Raw genomic sequence first — 17,273 nt, 5'->3', positions numbered from 1 at the left:
GATGCTTGACAAAAGAATAGTCAGAGGGTCACCTCAAATGCAGCTATGTAGGGTGCTAAATTTACTCCTGAAAGAAAAATAAATCTACTTAAATTGAACCAACCAGCTCTCTTTACAACCATTAACATCAATAACCTCCATGACACATTCAAGAAACTGGAGAAAACCTAATGATCAATGAGCTACTTTGGGCATGTTGCTATATCTTCTAAATATATGTACAGCAAGGATAACACTCTATTCTAAGGACATAAATATGAAAATTGACAACAATGTCTCTGGGTTTAGTAGTGTTAGAATATGAATAGGTTTATACAATCTTATTAGAATAGGAATAGGTTTATACAATCCTATAAGAATAGGAATAAGTTTATACAATCCTATTAGAATAGGAATAGAAATAGAAATAGGAATACTAAATAGTATCCTACTTGGTAAAGGATTGTATTCTAGGGTCTATAAATAGGGTTTCAATGTAATAATGTAGACACAACAACAATTCAATAATATTCTTTTCCTATATTTCTCACATGGTATCAGAGCCTCTACGATCTTGATAGAAAATCAAAGAGCTTCCGCTGCCAGCGGGTGGCACCCATATATGCTGCCCGTCTGGCCAATGATTATGTTAGCAAAAGTTGGGTCACCATGCATCATTCTAGTGACTACTTTCTTATATCTAATTTGTGTAGCACCGTGCCATCATTCCGGTGATTGCTTTTTCATATTTAATTTGTGTAGCACCGTGCCATCATTCTGGTGACTACTTTTTCATATCTAGTTTGTGTAGCACTGTGCCATCATTCCAGTAACTCATTTTTCATATATAATTTGTGTAGCACCGTGCCATCCTTCCGGTGACTACCTTTTTTTGCATATTTGATTTGCGTAGCACCGTGCATCTCTCCGAACTACTTTTCATATTTAATTTGTGTAGTACCGTGGATTTTTCCGAACTATTTCTCATATCTGAGTAGCATAGCATCATGTGTCTTTTCAGTGACTCCTCAGATTTGATTTGCATAGTTCCATTCGTTTTTCCGGTGACTCCTTAAATCTGATTTGCATAGGGTTGTGCCATCATTCCAACCCTACCCGTATAATTTTTCTTTTTCAGTAGGGTTGTGCCATCATTCCGACCCTACCCATATTAATTCTACTTTTTCAGCTGAGTCGTGCCATCGTTCCGACCCTACCCATATTATTTCTCTTATTCAATGGGGTCGTTCTATCAATTCGAACTATCCTATATAATTTCTATTTTCTAGTTGGGTCATGACATCATTCCGACCCTATCCATATAATTTTATTTCTTAGATTGTGACCACTTTTAGCCATCAAATCTAATACTCCGACATATGAGCATGTTTCGGCCAGTTTTTCGGTGACTTGTTTAATATCGACTCGTCTATTGATTCCAACATGATCCATATACTTTATACTAGATTTTGAGCACTTGCAACAACCGTTGCATTGTGAAGAAGTATATATGGAGCAACCACCTAATTTTGTTCCTCAGGGGGAGTTTAGTAGCCTTGTATGTTGATTACGTAAGTCACTCTATGGTTTGAAACAGTCTTTGCAAGCTTGGTTTGGGAAGTTCCAACACTGTAATTTTATCACTCTGTATTTTATCGGCATTATGCATCAAATTCAGTAATTCATGAGAAGACCAAGCACATTGAGATTGATTGTCAATTTTGTGAAGTCGAGTGATCAACTTGCAGCTATCTCACCAAGCCCCTCATCGGTCCGCGTGTTAATTACATTTGTAACAAGCTAGGTACATGAATTGTATGCACTAGCTTGAGGGGGAGTGTTAGAATATGAATAGGTTTATACAATCCTATTAGAATAGGAATAGGTTTATACAATCCTATTAGAATAGGAATAGGAATAGAAATAGAAATAGGAATACTAAATAGTATCCTACTTGGTAAAGGATTGTATTCTAGGGTCTATAAATAGGGTCTCAATGTAATAATGTAGACACAACAACAATTCAATAATATTCTTTTCCTATATTTCTCACAAGTAGCAATTACTGACAGAGGTTAAACACACACACAGAGACACATTAATTTCCTTTGAAAGAACCATAAATAAAAGAAGATTAACTGTATTATGTTATTTTGTACTAAACATACCCTTAGTGGAGGAATGAGACGTTTGTCATTAAGCTCACAATAATCAATTACTCTATCAACTTCCTGCAGAGCATTCCACCCTCTAGCTATGAACTCCATTGCCTTCTTATTTCTGCTGTGCATTCCTCTCTATCAAGAAGCAAAAGTTAGCACTAAAAGAAACTAGAATGCATATCACTACTATCCCAGAATTGCAGAATCAGATTGTATCAGAATTGAAATTTTTACCTCTGAATGGAACTGGAAAGGATGACGACAAAGCTGTTTAGTGACATCTGGATGATAACTAAGCTGTTTAGACACGACCTTTAGAAGGAATGATCTGAACATTATTTTCCTGCCTGCATTAAGAACCAGAAGAATCTTGTCAGTGTCAAATCAATATAGTGTCCTTTTGGTCATTTTTTTATTTATAACACAACCACAAGGATCTTCTTCACTGTCAAGTCTTCGGAGAAAATACTAAAGCTCAAAAGAACAGTATCTCCATCTAGTGAGGCACCCGAACATATTTAGAGTAGAACATAAAAATTATAGATATAACATGTCATGGGAAAATATGGATATACAATAAAGGTCAGGAAATATTTTTTTTTCATTGTTTGGGGGATGAGTAGTTAAGAGCAGGAAAATGCTAGGATTCATTGATATTCAAACACAGGGAAAGAAGACAATTACAATGTAACTTCACAAACGGTTCCACATCCTAACATATACAAAGGACCCCTCAAATGCTCCTTGTTTCTTTGGTTTTAGCAATGGCTTCCTATTACTATAGCATTATAGTAACAGACAACTGATGTATCAATGCACCTAAGGCAGAACTAATGAAAGAAGATAAAACACTTAGCTAGCTTTTGGCCATAGAATTTGAATCAGATTTCCAAAAAATTATCTTCATTCATCTATTTGGCCATGAAATTTGATCAAACTCTGATTTTCAACACCACTTTTTTGGGAGAAATTTCACTTTCACTCAAAAAAAAATCGAACTTTTTTCAAATATGATGTATGTCCAAACACAACTTCAAAAACTCAATTTTCAATTTTAAAATTCAAAATCTATGGCCAAAAGGGAGTTCTATTCATGCCAAGAAACAAATGGGTAACACCATAAACACCTCAATTCAACAAAATGGAAGAGGAAGAGATACCTAACTCTTGAGGGTCATTCAATTTGTAGAGAAATCGACAAGATTGTACAGCCAGAAAAAAAAAAGAGCTTCAACATATTTTGAAAGAAAAAAAAACAAAAAAAATCGACATGAAGATGAAGAAATCGATACTCCCAGTAGCCAAGCAGCAGCATAGAAGAAAACCCAATTCCATACTCTAATTTTTGAATAATTTTGAGGAAAAAGTTGAATTTTTTACCTTTCTCAGCAGCACCTGATGCTTCGTCAATGGCGATTAGGAACAAGAAGAAAAGACTATTTTTTTTACTGCTAATTTTTTTCGAGTTTTCTATTTGAACTATTATATCATAGGTTTATAGGTAAAGCTCGTAAAAAGGACACTCATAAATATTTTTTAGTTTATAATTCGAGGATGAAGTTCGTAAAAGAATGACACTTTTTAACTTGTTTGGATGGTTGTTACATGTGTTTCATACGGAATGATATTGTATTATTTTGAAGAATATACGTAATAGTTTGGATAGACTTGTATCATTTTTAGTTTAAGAGAAGTATTGATAATACCCTTAAATTTGACGCAAATTATTAGTTTTGTCCCCGAAGTCGAACTATTGATAACTTTAAAAACCCGAACTGTTGATAGTCTTAAAAACACTTCTCTACTTGATTAACTAAACTTAGATACATCCCCATCTGACACATGACAATAACAAGTGATCTCAAATTCTTATAGGAGCATGGAGCTCTTAATAAAAAAAAGAGATAAGTGTTACAAACAACTTTAAACTTGACGAGAATTTAAGATTATATTCTCAAGAATGAAACTAATAATTTGCGTCAAGTTTAGGAGTGTTTTTAGTTTTCATAATGCTATGTGATGAACAAACTAGTGAAATTGCAAAAAAGAAATAAGGGTAATAAAGTTATATTAGTATAAGAAAACATAGAGTAAAATAAGATTATAAAATAAAAAATAAGGTCAAGATGAAGGGCAAAAGATAATAATAATATGATAACAACGCATTTAACGATACGAAATAATAAAATTAATACTGTATTTAAAGTAATAATACCATACGAGACAACATTTAACCAATAACAACCCTCCAAATAAAAGACTGCTAGATCAACGGAGAAGGATAGAAGGGCGAACCCATTATACACCAAATATTGAACTGCACTTCACAGACTTGAAAAAAGTGGAAAGTCATTACAATGTTGCATAGTTCATGAGGGGAACAAATTCACTCTTGGTCAGCATGAATGTTGCAAAAACTTATACAATCTGATGCACTTTCGAAACACTATCAAAACTTACAAATATTTACTTCACCCAAAACTATTCATTCAAAAACGAACTTTGAACAACTGAATTGATCTGAATCGTTCATAACTCCTATACGCCTTCAGCTAAGTCAGTGAGATGTAAAACTATGCTTGTTAACACGACGTATCTAATCTGTACGAAACAAATCAGCTTGCAGCTTGAATCTCCTGAGAACCAAATATGGCAGTATAACCATGCAAGCCATGAATAGAGTGAACTGCAAAACATAGAAGACAAGGCAATGCAGTTCAATCAGATTCAAGAAATGGTTAAAAAGTGGTAAACTCGGAAATGATGATTCTTTTCTGCCTTTTGTAGGCCATTGTCATTTGATTCTTTCTTTTAATGAACGAGAAATTCCCGACAGCCAGTAGCACACGATTCAAAACATTGTGGATAATGGGTCTGCCCCTCTACCCTTCTCTACTTAAATTACTCCCTCCATCCCAATTTAAGTGTTTTACTTTCCTTTTTGGTCTGTCATAAAGAGAGTGCTTTTTGAAGGACTACATACCTCTTTAATTTAAGATCACAAGATTCAAAACTCTTCCAATATTTCGTAAACTCCATGCCCAGTCAAACTAAGACACTTATATTAGGACGGAGGGTGACAGACTTTTGTCTGCAGCAGGGTTCAAAACCACGGATGTGTGCTTAACCCACACATCACGCACTGCGTTCTTACTGCTAAACAAGCCCTTGGGGCAACGTCCTCATTTGATTCTTTTACACGATTCATTAGAAAACACAAGTTATTTCAAGCTGGTCAACTGTTTATTCATCAAACAATTGGAAATTGTTCTACAGGTGAATCAGAAACATAAAGGGACAGCAATAGTGGAAGGAAATAAATCACATTTAGCTAAACCCAGGACATACCACAAGCGGAAGGGTCAACAAGCTCCATATAGGCCACAGAGCACAACAGAACCTGAAACAAACAACTTGTACTTTAACAAAACAGTCTCATTTGATCTAGACTTTTGAATTGAAACTATATATGTATATTATTATTTGAATGCACGTGTAATTCATACAATCATAATGTCTCTTACAAGAGGAAAGATAGGATCCCAAGCCCAGTGATGTAGGGAAGGGCAGCTGTACTGGAAATCTCCCACTTCTCATAGGACTTCCGGACACCCAAAGCCAACATACTTGTGTGGATGAAAAATAAAACATTCAAACCAACACCAAACATCCCAATGTAAAGTGGTAATCTGCAGCAGAAATGTGAAGAATCAATGAAGGTACTTGATATCAAACAACAGAAAGCTACCACATCATGGCACAAAACAGTTAAAGATACATTTGCTCGAAGCATTATAAGTTAAAAAGTCGAGAAGCTAGTAATTCCTGGATATCACATGCATGTTACTAATAGATTAACAGCTGCAGTTTGCTAACTTACAACACGCTTACATGAAAGAACTGTGTGGGAATGATGGAAAACAGATAGATAGAATGCAAGTAAGTACAGACAGATTTGAAAATTTAGATATTTTGTATTTAACTAAGATATTTGGATACTTTTGTATCTGTAAGGATCCTCGAATAGTTGCTCTCCACCATATGAAAGATTTATATCAAAACAACATCTTTACCCAATAGGTTATGAACTATGTTTGATGGTAAACATTCAATCTTTCATCTCTTAACTTATCATGATTTAAAAATAGGCTATCAAAGGAGATGCGGAAGTGAAGTTTACACAGTCCAATAGGATCAGTGGATGAAGAAACTAATTAAGCACTAGTTGAGCTCTATTTGGGAAAGGGCCGCACCCCAAAGTGAAGAAAAGAGAGCTTATTTCATTGATTACCATGGAGTATTTCAAATAACCTACAATTGATTGGACACCCTACACCTCTGATGCAGTGTTTCTCATCTCTGGAAATGTTTCAGAGATTACTTCCTAGAATTCATGATTCAACTAAAGGAGAATTTTAGTATTCCCTCCATTTCATTTGTTTGTCTCACTTTCCTTTTTAGTTTGTTTCAAAAAGAATGCCTCTTTCCTTTTTTTGGCAACTTTTTAATTCTAACTTCCAACATGACATGTTTAAGACCACAAGATTAAAGGGCACACTTTGGTACATTCTACATATCTTCAGTTTAAAGACCACAAAATTCACAAGTCTTCTTTACTTTCTAAAACTTCGTGGCAAGTCAATACCAGACAAATAAATTGAAATAGAGGGAGTACTTAACAAAAGGTGCTTTGCCATCTCAGTGGGAGTGTCAAATGGAGCCAACCTGAGGACCCATATCAAGACAAAGAAGATGCAGAACAAATGAAAAAGATGACTAACAACTAATGTGCTCCTAGACATTCCTGACATCTAATAATTCGAATGCTTCTAACAAAAAAATAAGTTACTTGAAGCACTAGAGTTGCTTATCATTTTCGCTATGCAATAGGATAAAAGCATTATAAACAAACATATCGATTCGGCCAAAGCAAAAGGTTGTCTGGAAATCTTTCAACTAATAACTGAAGCAAATTTGACATGGTTTACTTATGCTAGTTTAAAACCAATCAGTCAAATTCAAGGAAACTATATGACAGTAACTACCTATCAAGCACAGTAGCTAAAACATTAGCTACATCTATCCAATAATCTGAATTCTGATGTGAGCTAAAAACATCAAACAAGAGCAATCTACCAACTATTCAGGCAGTAGTATATTAGTAAACGACTAATCTACACTTTTTTTCACCTATCCTCATTTGGTATTGAGATATAGTTATTGGTAACCTATCGTGCCAAGTTTATTTAACCATCCCTCTCTTTGTTTTCCCTTTCTTCACTTTAGGTGGGAAAACAGTCATGCAATATATAGAATATCAAATATGTTGCTTTAAAGTAATAAGTCAAAAGTATAAATTGAACAAGTAGGCTCACCTCCTAATTCGATCATCATGCCACAACAGGAAAATCAAATTATGATGCCGATCACCATAGTATACAATGAATATTGCAGAAGCAATCCAAAGAAAATTCTCTAAAATCTCAGTCCATGTTCTTGTCCTGGGAATTGAATGTGATTGTGATACAAATCTAGAACAAGCATCATCCTCAAGATCATCGCCACTCGAACCATATCCTTGACTAAGCCTCTGCCTCACATATCTACCGCTACCAGCAGGTGTTCCACCAGACATATTAACAAAATTGTTCTAAAGCAAAAAAATCAACAAATTTCTGTATACAACTCCTTTCTAACTCCTTGAAGCCAATCTAGCGGAAACCAACCAACCAAACATGTCAGCAACAACCAACCAAAGATTCCAAATTCTCTAAAAACTCCTAACAAATATCCAAACCCCAATTCACTTGTAAAAAGAATCAAACAATGCAAACTATCTAACAACAAAAAGTAACTGTGTCTCTTCAGTTACCAAATTGCAGCTCATTCACCTGGCACCCTACATGCCCAGTTGAATCAAAAACTCAACTATATCATCCAATCTGTAAAACCCATATCAAAAAACTCAAAATTCTCACAACCCATATAAAAAAACTCAAAATTCTAACAAACCCATGTAAAAAAAAACTCAAAATTCTCTAAAACCCCATCATAAAACTCAAAATACTCACAACCCCAAATCAAAGATCACAACTTTCTAACAACCCAATTCAGGAATACCCAAAACTACTACAATAAATCAAGAACCCACATCAATGGCCTCAAAATTTCGACCCAGCAAAAAAAAAGTAGAATTCTCGAATACCCAAAACGTAAAACTTCAGTTTTTTTTCAGATTAGAGTTATCAATGAAGAATTCAATACAGATAAGCACAACAGCAACGGTTAAACACAACAAGTGTTGCTAATAATGACAACAAAAAAGGCCATGAATGGTTTTTTTAGAGCTTTTTTTGCTTTTTTTAGAGAGAGATCTGTGCATATAAACTGATGAGTATTGAAGAAAAAATTGACAGTTGGTAATGCCAGATTCGTTTCTTGAATTGTACCTTTAGGTATGAAGTATTGATTAAAACCTTAATCTTCGTTATATGTGGAGTAAATGTTTTTTTTTTTTTTTCAATTTTGGTTTAGTATATAGTTTTGTGCAAGAAATATCAAAAATTACTTTTAGGTATATGAGAATGAGATGGTTCGGATATATAAAGAAGAGACCAACAAAATTGAAAGACGTGACTATAATAGGTCTTACGAGAGGTAGAGGTAAGTCAAAGAATTATTTGAGTATTAAAGATACATATGATATATTTGCAATTTATCGAGGATATAACTCTTAGGAGTCATTTGGTGTGAGGGATAAGGTTTAATAATTTCAAGAAAAATTTGGTTTGAGGTATTAGGTACTTCTGAGATTATGTATCTCATCATTTATGTCTTAGTGATAGGATAAGTTATGAGTATCTCATATATATGGTGAAAAAAATCATTCCAAATAACTTATCTCGGGATAACTTATTCCCAACCAAGCGACCCCTTAGATTGGAGAATATGGATTATCCCGAATAATTTGTTCCCAACCAAGTTGCCCCTTAGATTAGAGTAGATTAGAGAATATGGAGTAGGAGCGGCTCAACTCTAAAACCACTAACAAGAGAGAGTTGCTCTCGAATGATAAGTACATATCACTTCCAACCTGAAGATAATGACTTTAGACCCTCGAAATTATTATTATTATTATTATTACTATTACTAGAGTTTTACTATCACATTTTTCGATTCTATTTTACCTGTTATTTTCTTTTCAAATTTATTTTAATATGCTTCAATTGAACCAAAAAGTGTTTACTAGATATATTGTCATTATTGTCCTCGTAGTCAATTTTGGGTATGCAACGGTTACACCTAATTATAAGCATTATACCTAATTGTGTGCATCCTAAGAAAGATACCTCCATTTTATAAAATAAATAAATAAAATGAACATCTTGAGATTAACTTAAAATTCAATATATTATGTGGCTACTCCTAACTGAAACTAACCTTATGATTTATGATATAAATAACATAATCAAATTTTATTACACTATCATGAGACATGTATTTAGATATAGTAATATATACCGCAATATGATCCCTCCATTTTTAATTAGAGTCTCAAATTTGAGTCTCGATATGGAGAAAATCTTGATAAGCTAATATATACCGCCTAAAGTTGCGATAGGTTGAATATGATTCCTCTGCTCTTAATCAGAGTTTTGATATGGAAAAAATCTTGATATGGAGTGTTTCCCTTTACCCTTGAATGTGTCTAACGTATTATAATTTGAATTTAATTGAGATTTCAATATGAATACTGAAATATCGAATAGAAAAAAAAAAGATATAGTAATATATTTGGGTGAAGACAAGAGTGAAAATATTAAAATAGTAGGACCATATTGCCTTTTGTGCTATGGCAATTAGTAATGTCCAAAGTGAGCATGCTTTGCTTGCCCACAACTCCACTCCTTTTATTACTTTTTAAAATGTCTACTTGAGCCAACAAAAACCACATCCCCACAAATACTATCTTAATTTAAAAGATTATTGTTAAACAAAGCTTGAATACATAAAATTCTTTATATACTTGGATAAAAATAATGATAATAACTACAAATGGGTATAAGTTAAATATTTTTTTTTAGTGGAGTTCATGTTGATGAAGCTTCTCTTATTAGTGGTTTATTAGTCTTGTCAAAAATTGTTATCTTATTTATTGTGATCAAAGTGTTTGGTTTATCTCTTATTAATAAGCCTTAATGAATGATGAATTTGGATAAAGACAGACTAAAGAAACCTAATTAATAATTTAAAATGCACACTCAACTCTTCACAGCCACAAATAAGAGGTTGCTTTCTATATGGTATAATGATTTGAACTACAAAAACTTTACTTGAAAACAGAAACTTTGAAAATATTTCTTCTCAACAAATCAAGACTTTAAATTGTTTTTAGTTGCAAATGTATAAATGAAGTAGGTTTCCAAGAAATGTAGGCAAGATGACGACGACAACAACAACATACCCAATATAATAAAAAAAAGCATACAAGTGAAATCTGGAGAGGTTAAGATGTACATAGACCTTGCTTAAAAGGAGGACAAGAAAATAACAAGTGTATACACAAGAGCCTAGAGTTTCTCCAAATGATGGAATAAATCCAACAAACAATTTACTTTAAAAAATTGAATCCACAATGATTTAGCTTATGAGCTATTGGATGTATGATATTCTCAGCTACATAATTTGTACAGACAAAAATTCTTCGAAGAAACGAAAAAAAACTACAAATACAAGTATAGAATGTTAGATACAATTCAATGGCCTGCAGTACTACTAACGCTAACCATATCCATTAAGGTTGAGTATAGCACTTCTAAAGATAAATAACCTAAAAATTTCCTTGTTTCGGATTCACCACTGTTAACGTCCATTTGAAGTTTGTTTTCTTCAGAGAATCCATCGCCCATCACCAACCACCAGGAAATACATCCTTGAATATCTTCAGGGTCTACGTGTGCCACAAGACTGAGTGTTTCCCCTTGCTCTAGCTCAAACGACAAGGATAAGAAATCCCGATTTGCTTTGATACCAACCATAAGGGCTTCTTCATGAAGCCACCGTATCACCTGGCTGGCAACCTGTAGCAGAAATTAATAGCTTGAAATAAGGACATATTGATGACTATGTTGCTGCAAGATGGAAGTGGCATTGCTTTCCAACGTAGATTGTATACTGATTTGTTAATCAAAAGGAAGGGTACAAATGTGACGCTTTTGCTTTTCCCTTTTTGTGATAACTGAGAAAATGGAGCTCGGGGCTTTGAGATTCCCTATGATGGTGGGCCATTATTCTCTTGTATCCCCATCCCCCGGGGCCAACTGGCAAAAGGTTTGAAATCTAAAGGATAATAGGTTTGCCCCTCTATACATCCCCAATTAAATGTCAGGCTTTTGTCTGCGACAAGGTTCAAACTCGTGACAGACGCCTAACTAAAGTCCGGGTTTGGAGGTAGGTTTGGGGTGGGGTTTTACATTTCTGGTGTTTCTATGGTAACAAAACAACATTCTCCCTCACCATCATGACCATAGCTATCCACCAGACGTTTGGCCCCTGACCACAAGATAACAAATTATCCTAGGCAGCAACACAAACAGTTTGAAAACCTTTGTCGCTATCACCCTCGCTACTCATGTCACATAAATCATCCCAAGCAATACAACAGAAAAAGACTCAAAGAGCTCGGATGGTTAACTGAATCACAGGAAAAATAAAAAATGTCTAGGATCATAGGCTTTCTTTTAAGGAAGGACCAGTTCTAGGATGAATAGAAGCTTATCCAGCCAGAAAATGAACTATTCTTCATAGCATGTCAAACTTTCTGATATCAAAACACAATAGTATAGAGAAGAAGGAGGAGGAGACAGACCTGCTGCAATAATACCATTGGAAGATCTGACAAGTCACAGTCATATCTGTTCATAGGGCAAGTACTATCAGGCTTTCCTTTGAAGAGGCCAACAACATTAGGAGCACCTTCCCCTTCCAGACTGATGCAATCATCACGCACCATGACTTTTGTACGAAAGTGAAATTTCACATTCTTTACATAGTCAGATGAGTGAGACAGGCTTCCAGCATGGAGAATTGACTCAGGTACATCCATGGAGAGCGTCCATGATGATGTTCGAGAATGCCAAGTGGGATGCGATATCAATTGGACATATGGTATCCTGCTAACCTACAGACAAAACAAGAAATTCTTCAGATACATAATGGTTACATTGCCAAGCAGTTTACAAACCCAAACAGAAAAGTTCATACCAGACTTTCAAGCTCTGCAAGGACTTTGTTTGAGAAGATCCTATGAGCTAGAGAGACGCAGAAATGTCCCAAAAGGTTGGGACCATCTTTCACGGGCTGAGAAGATAATTGAGGTTTACCCAAGGATGATACTCTATTTTTGGCTTTTATAAACACATGTTCATGAAAAAGTTGTTGCAAATAAATTTCAAAACTAATTCGATTGGGAAACCCCAACTTTTTGAAGTCAAGTTTCCCTTCATCTAGTTTTGAAGCATCAACTGATTCAAAAGGCACAATAGCAGTGTCTGAATGTTCATCACCCACAGCATTAGCTGTCTGACCATCGTCAGTAGATGGTACAAGTGAAATGGACAGAGAAGCTCTTTGACCTATACTTAAACGTAACAAGTTTTCTTGTATTCCTGTCACGTCAGCACCCAAAGCTGGATTAAATGCTTCACGATTAACCAAATCAAACACCTGCAACAAGGACCAAATAAATAATCAGAAAACAGAAATAGGTCACAAAAAATGAATAAGAAAAACTCAAAGGGTACTAGAAAGAGAAAGGAGGGAACCTAGAAATATACCTGCTCATCAAAGATTGCTCGATGAACTTCACGGAGTGTTGAATGAGTTTCTCTCACATGCTCATCATCACTTTTTTCTCTCTTAGTTTCTCCAGAAGAGTCCTCAAAAGAGCCCTTTGGTTTCAGTCTGCTATGTTTTATGACACCACTAGGTGCACTTGCACTGAGAAACTCAAATTGAAGAGTCCGGCAGGAATTTGGCGGCAAATTCACAGCCAGCATCCCAGCTGGGTCATGCTCAATACGCACCACAGATGCAGAAGATGGGCGAAATGCAACCGCTGGATCATATAATGAAGTGTCAAATAAATCAATGTAAAACCCTTCATTTCCAGAAGCAGCAGCAACCATCCGATGCCATTTAACCTTCCAATTTTGCTGCAATCTATCAGCTCGAAAAGAAATAGCCAAAAACTTTGAGGAAAGGCACAAAGACATGGTAGTCTAAATGACTGAACACATATGTTCCACAATGTACTAATACTGTTGGTAGCCACAAAGAACAAACCTGATAAGAGCACCATAAAATCTTGCTTCTCTTGCCACTTGTTGTTCCAAAGCTTTGGCAGATTGCTTAAAATATTTCCCCAAATGCTGCAAAAGAAAAGCCAAATTACGAAACACATACAGCTTTAACTCATATATATACATCAACCATAACATCTTGCAGAAGGGATAAAGAAAAATACACGGAAGCATTGCAGCTTGGTTGCCATAGACACAGCAAGGTCTGACAGATGCTCATTGGGCAATTGCTTTGGCCTGGTCATGCTAGCCACTGTCACTGCATCGTTTGCCTCCACCTGTATGCAGAACAGCAGAGTCAATAATACAATATATAATCCACAGTTCCTACTAATTTATTCAGCTTATTATGCCTAAGAAAGGTGCTGTCTTAAATGCCAGGGAGAAGGGGCAGGAAGGGATTGAAGGAGCAAATGGACTGACGAATCTCATGCCACTTAAATAACTAGCCAAAAGCTTAAGTCAAATTTTCTAATCCTTAGTTGTCTCTATCATTCTGATAATGAGGAGTAAATTGATATGCTAGGGACATTATCATATGCCTTTTCTAGGTCAATGAACACCATGTACAAGTCCCTCTCCTTTTCCCTATACTGCTCAAACAATCTCCTTTCATGGCTTCAAGCTGAATTGGTTCTAACACACCCCTCCTCATCCTCATCTGGACCACCCTCTCCCAGACTTCCATAGTGTGGCTTAGTAGCTTGATACCAGTGTAGCTATTGCAATTCAGAATAGCCACGTTGATTCAATTCATAAATCCAAAACATCCCTGCTACCGAGTAATAGAAATGTGGTGTATCCAACTTTGCACCTTTCCAAAAGGCCTTGCTTTATCACGCACACATGGAATTCCCTATTGGAACAAATTAGAGGTAGCTTCTGTCTTTAGTTATTAATTCCTATGTTGTAAATAGGATGCCTTGAATCTTCTCTCTCTAACCACTTTTCAAGTACATACACGATCATATGTGTGTGTATTTCACAGTTCTCTATTGTATTTTTTGAATTAGATTCATACCTTACTAATATTGATAACTAATAACAATGTTCCAACCCACTCTCGTGATAAACCTCAACTTTGAATCAAAACCAGTGTTGCTCTATTCTCATAAATGAAATTTCATTACATTTATCCATGATGCAAACACTACTCCGTATCTTTCAGTCTAAAACTGCATGCCCACAAAAACTCAATTGGCCAATAATGAGTACAGCAAAAGACAAATATTTTCCACTTTCAAGCACATTATCAGGCTAAAACACACAGTTTCCTTCTTATGGTAAGTGCAAGAAACACAACCAGCTAGGCACAAGACATACTAAACATGTACCAACAAATAATCAATCAACTAAAACCTCAATCCCATACTAGTTGGCATTGACTAAATCTCAGTATCAAGGCGGAGCTAGAGTGTGGGAAGCAGGTTCAGCAGAACCTAGTAGTTTTTGCCCAAACCTTGTACGTTTCATATGAAATTCATTTAGTATGTACAAATTATTAATTTAGAAACCATTGACGCAAAAAGACTAAAATCCCAAACCTATAATCTGCTCACCATTCATTTTGCTCTATTCAAGTTTATTTCACTAGAATACTAAATTACTTGTCTGGGTTCTCTAAATCTCACAATTATCCCTACACTGACATATTAGTCTTTGACCAGACTCCACACAAACACCAGACCAGATGTAAATATAAGAACAATTAAAACTTAATTTGAACTATTTTCTATCAAAACTATATAGAAATGAAGTTCAATCATTAAAATTAAAATGTCACAAAATTCTATATGGTGAGCCAAAATGCTAATGTTAACACTTACAGTGTGAATGAGATCGATAATGACTTGAAGCTCTTGATGAGCCAATCGCAAATTCTCCACCAAACTCTGCCATTGCCATGGCTGACTGCTACTTGTCTCCTTTGAAGAAGTAGCACTACTGCTTTTCTTCTGCTTCTTACTTGGCTCCTCTCTTTCCACTGCCCACGCAAAATCAATTCTCCTAATCAAATTCACTGTTTTCTCATCGTATCCTATATCACTGCAACAATTACGCAAAATCTAAATATAAATATCCAGCTCACAAACTGATTATGCATGAAATTCTACATTTTTATATATAGAGAGAAAGAAAGAGTACGAAGGGAAGCGTTCAGCGCCTTGTTCTTCAATAAACTCTAAACGCTTGATCGGAAGCTTGTCGACGGAGATTTCCAGATCGCCGTTCATTTTTCAGGGAGATTTTCCGGGTAGAAGTGTCGGAGAAATCCTAAATTGTGCCCTAAATCGGGGAAGATACCCGTCGAAAAGAATTGGGCTTTGGTTTGCTAAATTCATGGGCCTATTAAGATCTGGGCTTAATCATTTACGAACCACACTATGGCCCATTGTATAGTTAGCAAGACTTTTTGGGTAAATGAAAATCTTGTAAAATACTTAAAAGACTATAAATTCTTGAGTAAATTTTAGGTTTAGCAAACATAAAAATTATATTTATATGTCATAGTTATAGTTTGTATAATTGCGCCCAATAACAAACTTTATGTTTTCTATGGCAATTAATATTTATATTTCGGCATACATATACATAAAAATTTGTATTTGGGTCTATTTGTATATTTTAGTATACAAATGGGACCTGCAATTAATTTTTATACAACACATATGTATACCGAATGAGTCTATTTGTATATTTTGGTATATACAAATGGGATGGCAAAAAATATGAAATGTTTGCTGCGAATTACAAATAAAAGAAACTATGGCTATAACATTTAATTTAAATTAATAGTTTGCTATTTTATACAATTTTCCCTAAATTCTTTTATATCAAAACTCAAATTCGAATTTGCTTCTCCACAATCTATATATCATTCTAACATGTGTAAGGTGGCTAACTCTCATTGTGTAGTTAGCGAATCGTCTCGTAGTTTCGATAGCAATTAGGTCTAGAGGAAAGTTATAAGTCTTATATTCAAGCATAGCTTTCGTATTAAGATTAACACGGTTAATAATATTAGTACATATATTAACTCAAATAAATTTTATGGGTGATTAAATTGTACTTGAATACATAGCAATAAAATATCTTAGTTTCTTTTCATTCTTGGCGGCTAAGGAATAATCTATATAATGTCAGATCGATCTAATCACGAGTTTATAGATTCAGAAATTCAATGATTTATTTTAAATATTATAGTAGCAGATACAATTCTTTGACAATAAATTTATCCCAACTCTATTTTTGACAATGCATTAATATACATGTGGAATTTTATTAAGAAAATCAATTAATATCATATTTATATAAATTTGTAATATAAAAACATATATATAATGAATTTTGTATTAGAAAATCTTAAAATTGAAGTAATCAAATTTGAATCACGAATATGTTTGATCAATTTTAACTATAAATATAATCAAATATACAATTTAAATCTCATTCTCTCAACGCATAATTCATAATAATTAAATTCTAAATTCATCGCCGTTGAAAGTGATGCACCTCCTCAATGAATCAAAAAGACATTATTGTTAGTAACTCTTAATTTTGAGTGTCCTTATGCTACTAAAAAAAAGTGTAGTATAAAGACAAAATAACAAAATACTAGTCAAATATTTTGATGATGTGTTTATAGTAGTGGTTGGTATGGCAATTTGACACGTTATTGCCACGTCATTTATTTAATAAAAATTCCAGCTTGTCATGATTACGTGTTATTTTTATTTCCTTCTTTGTTGGTATATGACAATTTATTATAATA

The 17,273-nt window shown here is 34.5% G+C and overlaps 3 protein-coding genes across 5 annotated transcripts in view; all 3 read right to left on the bottom strand.

Moving 5' to 3' along the window:
* The window catches only part of LOC125863364 (uncharacterized), a 315,246-nt gene that overhangs the window by 4,514 nt on the left and 293,459 nt on the right, over window positions 1–17,273 (bottom strand). The window contains exons 1-3 of one of the 2 annotated variants that reach the window (XM_049543551.1): window positions 3,522–3,577; window positions 2,376–2,488; window positions 2,148–2,276 (exon numbers count right to left, since the gene is read on the bottom strand). In XM_049543551.1, coding sequence (XP_049399508.1) covers window positions 2,148–2,276; window positions 2,376–2,477 — 231 coding nt within the window. In that variant the 5' untranslated portion in view covers window positions 2,478–2,488; window positions 3,522–3,577. Of the gene's footprint in view, window positions 1–2,147; window positions 2,277–2,375; window positions 2,489–3,521; window positions 3,578–17,273 lie in introns of those variants that run through there. The other variant, XM_049543553.1, reaches the window with a different exon arrangement.
* Window positions 4,476–8,690, bottom strand: LOC125863366 (uncharacterized). Of its 2 annotated transcripts, XM_049543556.1 has the most exons (5): window positions 8,591–8,690; window positions 7,517–7,852; window positions 5,666–5,830; window positions 5,490–5,541; window positions 4,476–4,827 (listed from the first exon to the last, which is right to left on the bottom strand). In XM_049543556.1, exons 2-5 carry the CDS (start codon window positions 7,774–7,776, stop codon window positions 4,738–4,740), a joined length of 567 nt encoding a protein of 188 aa, XP_049399513.1. In that variant the 5' UTR covers window positions 7,777–7,852; window positions 8,591–8,690; the 3' UTR covers window positions 4,476–4,737. The 2 variants fall into 2 exon arrangements, with proteins under 2 accessions (XP_049399513.1, XP_049399512.1); XM_049543555.1 differs by lacking the exon at window positions 8,591–8,690 and having other exon boundaries at window positions 7,517–8,533.
* Window positions 10,682–15,840, bottom strand: LOC125863362 (mediator of RNA polymerase II transcription subunit 17). The gene is made up of 8 exons (XM_049543549.1): window positions 15,647–15,840; window positions 15,328–15,547; window positions 13,666–13,779; window positions 13,485–13,570; window positions 12,977–13,361; window positions 12,405–12,866; window positions 12,010–12,321; window positions 10,682–11,221 (listed from the first exon to the last, which is right to left on the bottom strand). Exons 1-8 carry the CDS (start codon window positions 15,733–15,735, stop codon window positions 10,898–10,900), a joined length of 1,992 nt encoding a protein of 663 aa, XP_049399506.1. The 5' UTR covers window positions 15,736–15,840; the 3' UTR covers window positions 10,682–10,897.

The sequence above is a fragment of the Solanum stenotomum genome, chromosome 4, assembly GCF_019186545.1.
Source record: "Solanum stenotomum isolate F172 chromosome 4, ASM1918654v1, whole genome shotgun sequence".
Lineage (NCBI taxonomy): Eukaryota > Viridiplantae > Streptophyta > Magnoliopsida > Solanales > Solanaceae > Solanum > Solanum stenotomum.
This window is presented reverse-complemented; position numbering and strand designations above follow the sequence as displayed.

Coding starts and splice junctions, on each gene's coding strand:
- LOC125863366 (XM_049543556.1), bottom strand. CDS start 7,776: ATGTCTGGTGGAACACCTGCTGGTAGCGGTAGATATGTGAGGCAGAGG. Junction 5,831..7,516: donor CATGATGATCGAATTAGGAG/GTGAGCCTACTT, acceptor TTTCTGCTGCAG/ATTACCACTTTACATTGGGA. Junction 5,542..5,665: donor GGGATCCTATCTTTCCTCTT/GTAAGAGACATT, acceptor TGTTTGTTTCAG/GTTCTGTTGTGCTCTGTGGC.
- LOC125863362 (XM_049543549.1), bottom strand. CDS start 15,735: ATGAACGGCGATCTGGAAATCTCCGTCGACAAGCTTCCGATCAAGCGT. Junction 13,780..15,327: donor TTATCGATCTCATTCACACT/GTAAGTGTTAAC, acceptor TTCTGCATACAG/GTGGAGGCAAACGATGCAGT. Junction 13,571..13,665: donor CCAAGCTGCAATGCTTCCGT/GTATTTTTCTTT, acceptor TTTCTTTTGCAG/CATTTGGGGAAATATTTTAA.